This window comes from Cyphomyrmex costatus, unplaced genomic scaffold (genome assembly GCF_001594065.2).
Source record: "Cyphomyrmex costatus isolate MS0001 unplaced genomic scaffold, Ccosl1.0 scaffold23, whole genome shotgun sequence".
NCBI lineage: Eukaryota > Metazoa > Arthropoda > Insecta > Hymenoptera > Formicidae > Cyphomyrmex > Cyphomyrmex costatus.
The window spans coordinates 54,468-70,801 of NW_017276368.1; the positions used below are offsets into that span (position 1 = coordinate 54,468).

The 16,334-nt window shown below is 26.7% G+C and overlaps 1 protein-coding gene across 1 annotated transcript; it reads right to left on the reverse strand.

Annotated features, from left to right (window-relative positions):
• Window positions 1–4,666: 4,666 nt before the first annotated feature.
• On the reverse strand, window positions 4,667–16,129 carry LOC108774003 (putative fatty acyl-CoA reductase CG5065). The gene is made up of 9 exons (XM_018540003.1): window positions 16,025–16,129; window positions 10,387–10,602; window positions 9,554–9,751; window positions 8,442–8,638; window positions 7,376–7,485; window positions 7,057–7,255; window positions 6,302–6,541; window positions 5,872–6,129; window positions 4,667–5,072 (listed from the first exon to the last, which is right to left on the reverse strand). Exons 2-9 carry the CDS (start codon window positions 10,591–10,593, stop codon window positions 4,910–4,912), a joined length of 1,572 nt encoding a protein of 523 aa, XP_018395505.1. The 5' UTR covers window positions 10,594–10,602; window positions 16,025–16,129; the 3' UTR covers window positions 4,667–4,909.
• Between the last annotated feature and the right edge of the window lie 205 nt (window positions 16,130–16,334).

The window sequence follows — 16,334 nt, forward strand, 5'->3', positions numbered from 1 at the left end:
TATAAAAAATATATTTTTTATATATATATTATACAACAAACAATATATACAAATATGAAAGATCAACTCGGTTACTATAATTAAATTTATCATTAAAGAATCCCAAAAGGTTTTAAAACATGTCCAATAATAGATGTAAACTGACATATTATGTATCAAAGAAAGTAGGTTGCAGTGGCATAACTATTAAAAGATCGTTGCAATATATTGAAAAAGTTTTAGTATACAATACAATTTATTAGAGATTGGCAAGAGAAAGTTAACGAAATTATTTCTGTCTTTGTTCCGCGAAATTCCATTTATGTTAAATTTGCATCATTAAAAAATTCATTACATCTTTTTCCAGCAAAATTGTATCGTGGCAATTTACTTTGAAAATTTTCTCTCAGAAGTTTAAATTTAAATAATATAAATTTTTGGTTTTAATTTTATGTGAGACTTAATATTTACGTTTTTTCAACTTTTGTGCATTTTGTTGAATCTCTTGATTCAAATGGTAAACAAAGATCTAAAAAAACAGATATTTATTAAAATTAAAATTGGTGATGGTCTTGCAATTTTACCATCTGCAATGAATTTATAGCATTTCGCAATCATCGTAATTGCAAAATGTTATATTTATTCAACACATTGGAAACTATTTCTCTCAAAATCAAATCAAATTCCAAATAAAAATTAAATGAGAATTTTTAATCATATGCAGCGACGTACACGTGTGTCGTCGCTGGATGTAATTACAGTGATCTATTAGCATTTTTATTCGGTCTCTGTTTCTATAACTTTTTACATTTATTTTTCCGATCATAAATTACATCTTTACCTATTCACAAAAACACATATTGTTTTCAGTTTTTCTCACACTTTTAATCTTTCAAGTCATTAATTTTCTGAACTCTTAGATGTTAAAATTTTCATACGCTTAAAACTTCTCATAAGAATATAAAAAACATTTAATCTTTAATAATCTTATAATTAATTTTCAACACGTTAGATAGATTTTCAGTTTTCTCCAAATTTTAACTTAATTTAATAATGTTTAATCCTCTTAACGTTTTTCAAATAATATAACTGTTTAAAGAATAAAAAGACGTTATTGTCTTTTAAAGACATCTTATAGAAATCTTTTGAAGTTCTTAAAAATTCTCAGAGTCTGAAACTTGCTGTTTCGATCTTGGAACTTTTTTATGTTAAATAAACGTTATCTCTAAAACAATACCTATATTTGCACGACAACTCAATTATAAAAGATAGTAACTCTTCTTGAGATATAATTCTGTTACATTTGTGACAAACACCTATAATTTCTGTTTATATCTATCGCATGTATGTAAACGCGTTCTCACAACTTATTTAAGAAACTTCGCACGTGTATGGTTACGTCGACATTTCTGATAATATTTATTAGTCGGCATCGCCTTCTCGAGATCACGAGAGAAAAACCTCACTGGTGACATTTCCTTTAGTTGTGTGAGAAAATTTAACAAATGAAAAATAAAATTCGCGTAGGTAATAATTCTTTAATGACTTATGACCACGGTCGCGCATGCAAAACTTTAAATAAATTTTTTTGCTAGAGTCACGAAGAAATAAAATGAAGACAAAAAAGAAAAGGACTCGTGTTGCATGTCGACCGACACCGTCGTGTCGGCTAGTGAGCTGTTTTCCGAAAGAAAAGTAGAGGGATGGATCAATAATGGAATGAAGGTTGGCTGGGATTTCTCAGCGCCATCCCTTCATATTAGATGGAACTAGCAACTGTTGCATATTATCCTTCCTTTCTTACGCCGCAATTGAGCTTTAAATCCTTAGATTATGTTTCTATACAATGCGGTTTGATTACTTTTTGCCAAGATTAATTTATATCCAATAATGTAGATGACGTAACATAATTCTCTCGTATATTAGTCACGTCAAATATGTAGATTAAATATGAAATACTTGATTAATACGCTGTAACTTTAATAATAATAAATTTGAATAATAACTTTAAAAAACAGCTTAAACATTTAACACTTAGAATAACTTTAAATAATTTCCTTATAAAATTTATCAGAAATATATTAGTTCATAAATTTCTGTTAATCATTGACTATAAATTTTACTTTAAGTATGCTAACGACAATGGAGATCATTCATTATCACGTCATCATCAATGTAAGTAGCTTTGTACATTTAACCTAGTTGCATAATTACGTTACATGGGTAGAGAAAAATTTATACATGCTAAAGAAAAGTAACGTACCTACATAACTTAGTTGCAGGCGAAATGTTTTATATAGAGAATGAAATACGCAGAAATAAGATAAAAAACAATTTTACTTTAATAAAAACAAAACTCTCTAAAAAGAACCGAAAACAGATTTATATTTAATGATTCATATCAATAGTTCTTTGTACCTTTAATAAAAATCAATAAAATTAAGATTCACATTGGACGTGTCAAGGGTATTCTATATAAAAATTATATATACCGAACACATGGTTTACTAGACTCTATAAAAAAAATAAACATGTAAAATCAAAAAACAAAATTACTGAATTTTATAAAATGGCACATACTTTTACTTATTACACATTTATATTATATATGATATTTTTTAAATTTGTTAAAGCGAATTAAATAACGTATATTCTTTAATAAAAATATAATAAAATTAATTATTTTAAACATATTTTTCTCTTTCTCTCTCTCTCGACAAATAATTTTATACATCTATATCTTTAATTCACTATAATTAATATAATAAAAGTTACGAAAAAGAAATTCATGCAAATATAATTATTACTGTGAAAATAAACGGTATATACTTCGGAAAAAAAAATTTCGATGAAATTATTCCATGTTTCGAAAGATGTTAGCAAAATTGCTAAAGATTTGCTGAAATTTCACTGAAAGTAAATTTTTTACCTAACATACTGAAAAATTGTTGAAATAAAACTGAAATTATTTTAAAATTTTATTGAAAAGTGTTCCGAAATATGATTTCAGCAAAATTTTTCCACCAACAGCTGCTAAATAAATGATAACCTGTATACTCCAGAGTATTTATTCTTTTTTTCACATAAGTTTCCTATATATTTAAGCAGATTTTACATTTTCTAAAATATATATATAATAACTACAAGTTATTTGTATATTAAAGTTTTATAAGCTTTGGATGTATACATACATATAATAATCAAAACATCCTTAGTTTATTAAATACATAAAGACTATATTTATGTACGTAATAAGTTAAAGTAAATTAACCGAGCGGTTAAGATTAATATCATCTCAACTGTGAAAATTATCACTGCTATAGATTATATCACACTTATTCCAGTTCCGTGATTGTATGGGTGATATGTAAATTTCTATACGAATATACATATAAAAGCAACTTTCTATGTGTGTGTAGTAGCGAAGCTATAGGGACACTCTTTTGTGTCCTGAGAAAAGCATCGATTGAGGTCGGAGGTGTCGCAGAAAATCATACTCGGGGAAATTGGATAAATTCTTGTGCTTCAATAGAGTGAGTGAGAGAGAATCTACCTTATCATCGTCGCGCAGTTCACACGCTCAATAGTATCAAATCTGTTGAAGTTTCTAAAATTGAAGAGAAAAATATATTTCTTTGAAAATATTAACTATACAAAAAAAAAGTTATTTTACGGCGCGACACATTCACATATAATATACACACACACATATAGCCACATTTTTGCTATTTTTCTTGAAAAATGGAGCCTGTATGATTTTACGTTAAAACTTATGTTGTAACATTTATCTCGGTCTACAGTGGTAATAAAAATTATTTTTATCGTCTTTTGTAGTATATAATATATTTAAAATTATTTAAAAATAAAAAAATTATATGTATACACAAAATATATGTATTACAAGATGTACATGTAACTTACATATGTATATACACCAGAAAATACATGGTATACATATAGAATAAATAAAACCATGTTTCTAATTATTACTGATCGTTCATAGTAGAATTAATAAATATAATAATGTAATTAATTTAACTAAACTTATTGATTTTAAATCGCTAAATGTAATTAGAAGTAAAGTTTTTGTTAAAAGTAGAATAGAACATCTATAAAAAAGTGTATATTTTATTTATAAGTTCAAATAATCGATATGTATGGTAATAAATGCGTATAATTTACTCGATCTGTTTTAATTTGTTAAATTATAATAAGTAGTATTAGCTTAATCAATTTTTTATTCTTAAAACAATACGTTTCTGGATGCACATAAATCTTTATTTTATTAAATATGTTTGTACATGTATCGGATAGTGTAATGATACATTTTTATCAAATATATATGTATGTTATTAGAGGTGTGCAAATCAAATTTTCTGAGATCGAATCGAATACAAATCCAATTTTTCCGGATTTAAAATAAAACAAATAAAATAGCCAAATTCAAAATTGAACCACTGATGATTCGAAATTTCAAACTTATTCAGTTTAAAATCTCTTAAATTCGAAAACAAAACGAATCGAATCCATTATGATAAGATTCGATTCGATTTGAATTTGAACTGATTTGCACATCTCTATATATTATAGAAAATTTATTATATTACGTATATCTCGTATATGTTATTATTGAAATTTCCTAAAATCTACGTTTTGATTGAGAATTTAAAACTAATGTAGTCGGTTTTGACAAACACCAGCGAATCTAATATCTATATATTAAATTTACATATAGATATCAATAATATTTCCATTTATACATTGACGTTTACGATGAAATTCCTTTTCCTTTTATAATTTATATCTCAAATTACAAGTGAGTTGAGATATCACGCAATATATCATCGTCAGAGGAACTACTGATTCCTCATCTGCTCGTGTCATTCCATGTGAGTGTAATCTAATAAACATAGAGAGTATATAAACGCCTTTAGAGATGCATTTTGCTCAGTAAGCCGCCTATGACCGGTACCGATTTTATAATGTCGGTGACATAATCCAGGCATATCTTTACTATCCCAACGTTGTTATAAATAAAATATAACATGCAAAAATAGAATAAATACACCGTTGTGACGTGGACAAAGTACATTCTGAAACAAACGTGTATCATGAAATAAAATTTTTATGACATTAAAAATCAAATTTGAAGAATAAGGTGGTAAAAATTGAAAAATTAATCTAAAAATTTTAATTAAAATGATTTCAATGTTAATTTAACAGAACAATTTTAGTTAAATTATAACGTAATATATATTATATTTATTTTATAATATAATATTAGTTGACCTGTAGGTATAATATAATATGAATTAGTTTGATTTGATTTATATCTTTTGTCCTAATTTTTAATTTAATTTATTAATTTAAATTAAAAATTTATTTATTAAATTAAAAATTTTAAATATTTTTTATTTCTCAAAAGGATCAAATTCATAATTACATATTTTGTACATATATTACATAATTAATATATAAAATGCAATAAAGAAGTGCATATCAACGTAGAATAGAAAATGTATTGATTCGACAAGTGACAAGTTCAAACATCAAGTTTCTCTTACTAGCCCGGTCGTTTCTTCTGTTATGTGAATAAATATTTTTCTATGTAATAGAAAGTGTTCAGTTTCTCTTAGAAATGACAATTGTCACTTTCCAAGAATGGAAAGAAAAGAGAATACTACAAATTTTTTGTTAACATACATATATAAATCATTGCATTTTATATGTTTATTCTCCTTCTCTCTCTCTGTTTATCAAAAAATTGAAACTGCTGCTTTAAAAAAAATTTCTTTGGAAAAAAACTGACAATGAATAAGTATTACGAAATCATTATTCTTCAATTATAATACATAGAAACATTGTGATATAATTTTTATAGAAAATACTTACATTTTTTGGTGCCGACGGGCTTTCGGAAGAGTAGACAAATCCTCTTTCATACAATATTGCCGCGCGCCAAGAATAATATTTTTAAGATACTCGTTTATATCGATATCGTAAATTACAGTTCTAAACACCTCCTTGTCTACTGATGATAGATCGTTATATATTTTAATTAGTTTATCATTATAAAATACCCATTCTCTCGTGGTGAAATATTGTAATACTTCAAGTCCGTCTGAGATTCGTTTCTGAATTCTAACCATACTGTTTAATAAAAACAAAATAAATATAAATATAAATAATAGTTAAAAGGGAAGATTGTTATATAGACATAATAATATTGTTATATAGACATAATAATATTAGCTAAAAAAATATTATAAGAGATATGTTAAAACAAGAAAATATAATTTCTATTAAAAAATGCAAAACTTACAATCTTTTTTGTCGAAATATTAACATCAGAAAATCGATCAAGTACGCAGGAATAATGTGAAAGAAGAAGACAAAGAGATTATGCACAAATTTACTGCTACGTATATCACCATCCGGATACCAAACTTGTCCATCGAAAGGATATTCATGAAGACATTTTCTGCCTCTCTCTAGTATTTCTGCCCATGTAATCGGTCTTATATTACTCTGTGTTATATTAAGTACGGGTATAGTTTTGGGTCTGTAAATAATAGATATGAAAAACAGAGAACAGATGTGTAATAAATGTGTGTCATAAAAATAGAGAAAACTTAAGCAAAAATATGTTTAATATTTAAACAGAACTGTTCAAGTGTGAACAAATGAAGTTTATTTTCAGAAAATGTACCGTAAACTTATTTTTTTTTAATTTCAGTTTAATTTACTTTTTATCTATTTTAACTTTAAAAATTGATGGACTGCGCGACTTGATGTTATACGATATATAAATTATAATAAGTCTGCAATTTTCAATAAAATAAGTTCAATAGGAAAAGTTTTTGTTAAAAATTTCTTTTAGTTAAAGTATTTTGTTGTAATCTCTATTTAAATAATTTAGAGAATAATTCTTTATATTAAATACCACGGGATAGAGAAATTAAAGATATATTATTATAAATAGTATAGATTTTACAAATATAGTGTCTAAATTCATTCTAATTTAAATCATGTTTTATTATTGAAAGAAAGCAATATTAGGCGCATAAAGATATTTACTTTTGTTGCTCGGTACCAATTTTGTGTGCAATTGTAATTACAGCGTTAATCGCAAGATCGACCGGTACAACTTCGGCATGATAATCGCCATTGCAATGCATTGATCTGATGACACCTTTGCCTGCACCGATGAGCAATCCTGTTGGTCCATTTAGGTTGTCAACCCATCCTGGCATCGGATCCACATAAGTTGGTATTACTGTAGAGATATTAATAAATTAATTTTTACTTTTCTTCATTTGCAATCGTTGAGATACTTTTTTTTATAACCCTTAATAATTATAAAGATAGACTTAGCGATTTTACGTAGCGTAATTACCAATTGATGGTCTAGCGATACAACAAGGTAAATTGGGATATTCATTGGTCACCAACGTTTCAGCCAAACGTTTCGAATACGTGTAAGTATTTGGATGTGGATGAATTAATCTATAAATATGTAATTTTATATTTACATCTGTTGTATAAAACAATTTAAATAAGTTAATTTTAATTTTAATCAAGACACAAAAGAAATATAATAGATATACGTAAATGTATTAATAATATCAAAATATTTATCTCGTAATTATATAAAATATAATTTTAGAGTTAAACATAATAAAAAAAAGTTGCTAATACTGATATAGGTCTTCTTTAAAAATCGAGACATTTCCTATTTTTCGAAAACTAAACATACTTTAACTGATAAAACATGATTTACATGATTACAAAAATAAACTCTCATAATTTATATATAATATTTATTACTTGTTCCCTTATAAAAATTTCTATAATCACATAATTGAATTGCATACTTTATATCTTTTCAAGATTGAATTTGAGAGTGTGTAGTCTAATTTATAATTAATTTGTCATTAAAAATGTGAAATGTATAAAAAGCAATTGTTATAAATCATTGTTCAAAAGATGAAAGTAATACGGTGGTACAGACTCTCCAGATTAAAACAAATTGGTCATTAAATCAGGCGAATGAAATGATGATCCTCCTTATTTATAGTAAAGACATATTTAATGCTGAAGAGGACTTTGAATTAAGTCGAAACGTACATTTTACCTTTGGAAAGTATCATCAATCCATTGAAAAAGAATTCATATTAAAAAACAAACAATTTGTTACTTGCATACTACAACCAACGCTGCACTCTCATTCGCCTGGTTTAATCACAAATCATTTTGTTAATTAAGAATGTCTCATTTCTTTATACATAAAATTTATGTGTGTATATATATATATATATATATCGATAACATTACTAAATTATTTTCAACAACATTCTATAGTTAATGTAATTAACATTTTATATTGTAAACTATTGATTGGATACACATCGTGTTTATGCTATAAAAATATCATTAATAATATATGTCATAAGTTTAATTACTTGGGCGTAAGAAGATCGATACCCTCGCTGTCTAACCACTGAACAAGTCTCATGATATCCTCAGGATCATCGGGAGAATCATAAGAACGTTCACCGAGTTCCTCTTGGTCGACGTGACAGAAGGCCGTGCTTAAATGCACAAAGGATATTAGATGCTTCATTTCTTTTGCCAAGTCCAGTAATTTTTTTGTACCTGTCTTAAAAATTATAAAAACTTTATGTATTTAAATATCATATTAATTATAAAGTATTACGCTCAGAATAAACTTTAAAAAATATATTAATTAATTTTACAGTCACATTTATTAGAGATATATATTATATTAATTGTTATATTGTCCGAATTTAAATGTTCGATATTGTCTCATAATTTTTTTCGTTACGTAAAATATTACATAAATATGAGATTTAATAGTAATCATACAGTGCTCCGAGAAGATACCGAAAAGTAACGAAAAATTGCATCGTTATTTTCATATAACGATACTGTAACGAGTTACTTTCAAAAATCGCTAACAAGTTATTTTTTCTACTCAGTAACAAGTAATATAATTGTAACTTGTTTTTTTTTTTAAGTAACTTTTCATTCCCTAAGGTATGTATATGTATATTTATGAAAACATACAGAAATTTTGATCTTTTTTAAATTATTGATAACTGTTTTTTCAATTAATTTTAACATAGTATTTTGATAAAACAATAGAGATACGGTAAATCATTTCAGCGATGTATTTTTTAATTTGAGAAGAATTGTTTAATAATTGAGAAAAATATTTTAACTGTGTTTTAGAAATACGTGTATGTAATTGTACTTATAAAAATGTACAATTATTTCTAACAATGTAGAAATATTGCAACATGAGGCATTATCGACTTAACATGGCTAAATTTAAAATTTTAAAGTGGCATTTGGGTAGGTATTACAAAATTGTCATCAGTTCATGATGCTATATTTCTGTGTAATGTTTTTATAATTCGTTTATCAAGATAATTGATAGTCATGCAGAACATACTTGATATTAAGAACAATCAATAACACATGAAACACAGTAATGCAATTCCGAAAATTATAGAAATTGATTGAGATTCTTTCATGACAGTTAATATCTTACCGTGTTCATCTCGATGGCATCCTTCAATTTCGCCTCCAATCGAAGTGTCGCAGCGAAATGGAATACGATGTGTACCTCATTTATTAGAAGCTCGCGGTGTCGATTGGTAAGGCCTAAATTGGGCAGACATACATCGCCATTCAGCGGTATCACTTTCTTTAAAAGATGAGATTTTTCGTTCTGCATTCTTTGAAACAGCTATAAAAATATCAATCATTAATAATACATTATTAATAATCATTAATGTTTTGCTTGTATATACAGCCACATATTTACACTGTCATTTTATTTTTAAACTACATCCTAATTTAGAAAAAAAATCTCGCGCTTATCCAAATTTTTTAATTACTTTTTGTCATATGTTCAAAGTTTAAATTATTTTATATCATGTGCGTATAATTAAATCATAATGATACAACACACACAATTTTCTTTGGAATAAAAATTCTATAAAATTGGAAGAGAAATAACAAGTATTATAATATATATGACTTCATTAAATTATGCGCATATTTTTGTCACGTAGTTCTCAAACCACGACCTTCTCAATCTTTTTTTGCGTAAGTATTAATTAGCAGTAAGTAACACGATCAATAACAAAACAAAAATTATTTTAAATAATTTAAATTTAAATAAAAGTCTAAAGAGATGTTTCTCGAGATATTCATAAGAATTCAGAATACTTCAACGTTATCTTGTATCATAGTGAAAGAAAGTGAAACAATTTCAAAGATGCGCAGCATTCAATTACTCGACCAATAAAATGCTAGTCACTACGATCTTGGGCTTGGGTAATAAAAGAAGAGAATATCATAAATCTTATGATTCCTTACAGGTAACTTGAACATTTCTTCGAGTCGAGTTTCGACACTGCGGCCCTTCTTGCTTCTAATGAGAATGTATATTTTGTCCAGATCGGAGCAGCTATACAGCAATTTCTCTAAGAGAACTTTACCCATGAAACCGGAAGCGCCGGTGATAAAAATGATCTTGTCTGAATAAAAGGATGCAACTTCGGATTTTGTTATTCTTTCTTCCATGGCTGTAAACTGAAACGATATGGAAATTTTAGCATATTGAGATCAAGATTGACAAGTAGCTAAATGGAGGAATAAGGGAAAAGAGAGGGGGAGAGAGAGAGAGAGAGAGAGAGAGAGAGAGAGAGAGAGAGAGAGAAAGAGTAGTAAGTATGTCATTATTAAAACATGTAAATTGTGCAAAATTCAATTTACAGTGTAATCCTTATACCACTTATATTGCGAGTTTCATAACTAAGCAAAACTCTACATTGTAGCACACAATTTGCTATAATTATGTCCCATTCTCTTTCTCTCTCTTTCTCTCTCGTTTACTACATGGTAGATACATTTCGCAAATTAACTTGGCGGTTTCTTATTTTACCACATCACTTTACTGTAAGAGGTTTGCATTGACTTTGTATCTTCAAGCAAATAAGAATCACGGAAAGAGAAGAGAAAATTGGTGAAAGGCCGATTAATCGCATTCAAATAATTGCAACTCCATGGTCTGATTTCGAGCTGCGATGCATTTCTCCATATCAATAGGTAAATTTAAAAGTTTATGTGGCAGTTATTCAATGTGTGTATGTTTGTGTGTGTTTTTTAATTGAGGAAACTGTTAAAAGATTTTAATATCATTACATCGTATGTTTCTATAAAACTGAAAGTCAATAACCCACTCTTATATCATAAATTTTTTTTATGTTTGTATGACATACGATAAATAAAACGCCTTTGCAATCAACTTTGTGGCTACTTTTACTCACAATCGTAAAAAAGGATTTAAAGAGAAAATTAAAATATTTGAGATGTAAGATTGTTAAATTTAGTAGAGAGATTAAATTATATTCAGGATAGTAAATCTTTTTGAAGAAATTAAAAACATCGTAAGTATTTAGAACGAATATATTTATCAAAATATAAATAGATTTTGTAATACAAAATAAATTTAGCAAACAAATTTTATGATTATATTAATTATGTCATTTAATAATTACACAATGTATAATTAATACATTGCAGTATATACATTACACAATGTATTAATTATATAATGTACTATACATATATTTATACAAATTTATGCCCAGAAATAAATTAAAATCAGTTTTTTAAACATTAATACAATATTAAATTGAATACGTACATCACTAAACATGAATATATAAATGTGCATTTAATCTTTTTCATAAAATACAAGATATCTTCAAAAGATATTTTTTACAAAGATATTTTCTATTTGACACAGAAACAAATTTATTCCTCTTCTGATTTATTTTAAGTAGGCATATATCCATTGACTTGTTTAATACAAAGTTTAAAATAAATTTCGTAAAGAGAAATAACGTACAATGATGACTGCGATGTTTACTTTTGTTCTGGCCGGATCTGATTTCAAAGTTGTTAGTAAGAAGGGGAAAATATTTGCTGACTATAGCTGCCAGAATTTGGTCTGATATCAAAATTGCTAATAAGAAGGAGAAAATATTTGTTGACTATAGCACAGGCACCTGTTAAATTGGCTTATTCGTAAATTGTAAAATCATGATGGATCAATTTGTGACCAATATATAGATCATCACATAAAGGTATCAAGTCCACATTTCGTTTTTGTGCTCGTTATCGCTTGTACTTTCATTTTTCGTCATACAAACTAAATTGGCCTGAATAACAGAGCGCCGATAAAATAAAATAATTATACATTTTTACGAATTGTAACATCTTTCAGTACAGTCAAAGTGTTCATAATGAAGAGTGATATAAGTCTATAATTACAGTGACATAAAACGAATTTAGTTTCGAATCTACTAACGCTTTAAATATCGAACTGATTTTAGCATCACATAATAAATCTAATATATTATTTTAATACTTTATTTTAATGTCTTTATATAATTTATATAATATAATTTATTTATATTTTTTATTAAATACTTCTCTTAATTATTTAGTAAAAATTATTTTTAATCGAGTACGTAAAACTTACAAATGAGTAACAGAGCCTTTGAGTCTATGCATCACTCAGATCTGCCAATAATTAAAGTATACATATAATACATATAAAATATATAATAAATTTGTTTTTTATCCAAAGTAATTAAGATAATTGATTCAAAATTAAGAGAAATATTGAATTCAAATAATTAATTTTATTTAATTTATGTAATTTAATATAAGTTTTCCTCGACTAAAGTAATATCTTTTGCAATAAATTCTCTATGGTATTTTCAAAATGCTCATTAACAGTATATTAAATTACTTATTAATTTAATTTGTAATATGTATATTCTAACCTAGGACTGTTTAATTGCGTTTCAAGATTGATAAATATTTGGTGGGCAATTTGCTTGAATTAGACAGGAATTGTAAAATTTATATAAAATATTATTAGGCATCAAGAAATCCGTTTTGATCAAATATGGTCTTTTTTTATTTAGTTGTGTTCAAAATTCTCTCATTCTTAAATTTAAAATACATTTTAGAAAAAACTTAATAGTCATTCCTTGAACTTTGCAACTTGCATTCTTATTACATAAATTAGGTTTACTTTTTAAAATATATAATACAATAAATATAACAATATAGACAATTTTCACACATTGTTATTCAATAAAAGTAATAAAGTTTATAAGTCTATGTTTGATTTATACACTACTCAACAAAATTAAAGCATCACTTGTTCCACCCTGCAAAAATAGACAAATTTCAAAATAAAATAACTTCGTAAAAAATCATCACACCGAGATATTTAATATAGCATTTTAAAGCTTGAAATCTCTACTTTTCGGAACAGTTATTTAAAAAACGGTCTTGTCGATATTTCACGAAGTTACACAAACAAAATTTTATACGAAATTTGTGAGGTGGCACGGCGCGAATTAAAAATTGTGCATAAATGCAGTTTACTTTTGAAAAACTGAACCTTTACCTCTAATTTATTTTTTTTTCCGATCTTTGTACGATTTTTTTTCATCGAGTTATTCAACGTTGAAGTAAAAATGATCTCTTTTGCTTTAATGTTGAATAACTCGGTGAAAAAAAATCGTGAGAGAGAGAGAGAGAGAGAGAGAGAGAGAGAGAGAGAGAGAGAGAGAGAGAGAGAGAGAGAAAGATGGATTACGATTACTATAAATTCTGTAAGCTTGCTAAAATGCACAAATTTATACAAATTTTTTTGTACAAAATTTATTATTCGTACTGATTAAAAAATTAATTTTCATAAAGTTAATGATCTATTTATTGAAAAATTGTTAAACTGATTGCGTGTAATAAATTCTTTTAAATTTTTACGTGCGTAATTTTTTTTATTTTTTCAGTATTTTATCTATGTCAATATTATCTTCTTTATATATTTACAAAGAAAAAGAGCTTATTATATTATTTCAGTTTCACTGAAATAATATTAATAATACTACAGCCGCGCTAGCTGATATTACGAAACATTGTTTGATGTAATACAAAAATATTACAAATTAAATGATTATATTTAATTCTTTAAAGAGAAAGTAAAGTAAGTCGAGCATAGTGTCATATATCTGAGATATCTATATTTTGATTATTTATTCGTTTTTATGTTTGTATTTAATTTATAGATCAGAGACCTCGTTGATCATACATTTTGTTATGTAATGCGATAATACGTACAAATGCGGTAAAGCAGTTTTTCAAGTTATCTGTATGTACATCGTTTTATCCAACGAAGAAAGTGCACGCCTCTGTGGAACATATGTGCGTAATTTACAAGACTCACGTAAACTTGCAGCTAATCATTGCATCACGTACTGCATTAGAATTTATTAGTTTTAGCATAATGATAATTTACTCAGCTGATCTGTCGGAAACTCGCATAGATAAATTAAGATGACATAAAGATTTATTTTTGAATAAATTACGTTCTTAAATGTTAAAGCAACATTAAAGTCCCTCATTGTATAATATGTACATGTATAAAGTACCCATCACATGTATATATTTTCGTCAAGATTGATAAATTAAAGTAATTGAAGTGTAAAAGAATATAAAAGGACAAGAAAAAGCAAAGAAGAGAGAGAGAGAGAGAGAGAGAGAGAGAGAGAGAGAGAGAGAGAAGAGAGAGAGAGAGAGAGAGAGAGAGAGAGAGAGAATAAAATATCACGAAAGTAAATTATTTGATGATTATTTTTATTCAAATTAACATAAATGTCTAGAAAATTATGATAATATATAATGCAACACATAAATTAAATTGAAAAGTATTCGAAAATTAAATGCTTTTTCATCTCTATAATTAATTATTATTCACAAATGTAACGTTTGGCGGTTCTTCTGCTTTTATAACTTGATATTTACGTTCCTTATAATTTAATAATAATGCGGAAGAGTTCTCTACTGTACTTAGTTATCATAATTGTACTATTATTACATTGAAATTATATATGAATAAAAAATTGGAATAAGAAAAAGGTATATAAATCTAACTATTTGAATAATTTACAAATTTATATTTTAGAATTTAAGACAGAATTTTATTTATAATTTTAAATATTTTGACAGCATTTGGAAAGTGCACTATATGTATTGCAACATTTTATTTATTTATTAAATCCATCATATTGTTTATTAAGCCCATTCTCCATTTACATAATCGTAGTTGTAAATGGTTGTAGTTGTAAGAAGTTGTAAGAATTGACCAACTAGAGTATTGCTCTTATATTCGATTGTGATTGGTTGATTCTTACAATTCAACCACTTACAACTTACATAATTGTAGAATGGACTTTAGGCGTAAAACAAGGAGAAAATGCTGATTGCGCTGATAGCGCATTACCCGAACACGGTCTATGTAATGCAAAAAGCATTTAAGTATAAGATCCATTCCTATATATAAAAGAAGACATGTAAAATCGATTACTCGCAAATATCGAAGCTTATTATTGTCACAATGCCAACTCTGGTTGCGGTTATTTCGTAAGTGACTGATGTTATCACACATTTTTACAGTTGTGCGTATATCACGGAATTAATAATGTAATAGTGACTGTGTAATATTAATATTGTATATATCTATAAGTATTCAGGGTTTGTTATATTTAAACACAAATATAATAAAAAGTAAAAAGATAGCGCGCATAAAGCACAGAAGTATCTAGTAATATAAATTTATAAAGAATTATAACTGCAGAGGTCCTAATATTTAACGCGCGAAATACCTATCGTTTAAAAGAAACAACAAAATATTCGATGTTTATATCGTAGTGCAATAATAAAAATTAAATTAATAACATATTAACTAATCAACTATGCTAATAAATGCAGTTTTATAATTAAAAATGTTAAAATTATTGATTTAAGAGTTCATTTCATTTTTTGATTGAAATTCTATTCGGATAAACAAAAGAAAACTGTTTAAAAATTAACAATAAAGTTTCAGAATAATATTGAAGTATTCTAACAAGTGCAAAATAAGAAATACCTGTCGATATTTCACAATATTATATTCTTCGATCGTCTGCGATTAGTGCAATGTTCTTTCTGTCTTATGAAGAATGGATCGCGCGTACTCCGTGCCCGCGAACTTACTGAGCTCCTTCCGTGCTGAAAGTTGTACTGTTGTAAAACGACCTGCCGATCTCTCTCTTTCTGTTCTTCTCCCCACCTACATTTAACTGTAGCTGCATCGGGACACATTCTGAACTTTTTCTTCTCTTCACATCAATTTTCCAGTCATTATTTCGATAAAGTTGGAAATTGGACTGTGGCAATGCATCGAGAGTCTTATATCA

Coding starts and splice junctions, on each gene's coding strand:
- LOC108774003 (XM_018540003.1), bottom strand. CDS start 10,593: ATGGAAGAAAGAATAACAAAATCCGAAGTTGCATCCTTTTATTCAGAC. Junction 6,542..7,056: donor ATTGGTACCGAGCAACAAAA/GTAAATATCTTT, acceptor TATTATTTACAG/ACCCAAAACTATACCCGTAC. Junction 6,130..6,301: donor ATATTTCGACAAAAAAGATT/GTAAGTTTTGCA, acceptor TTTATTAAACAG/TATGGTTAGAATTCAGAAAC.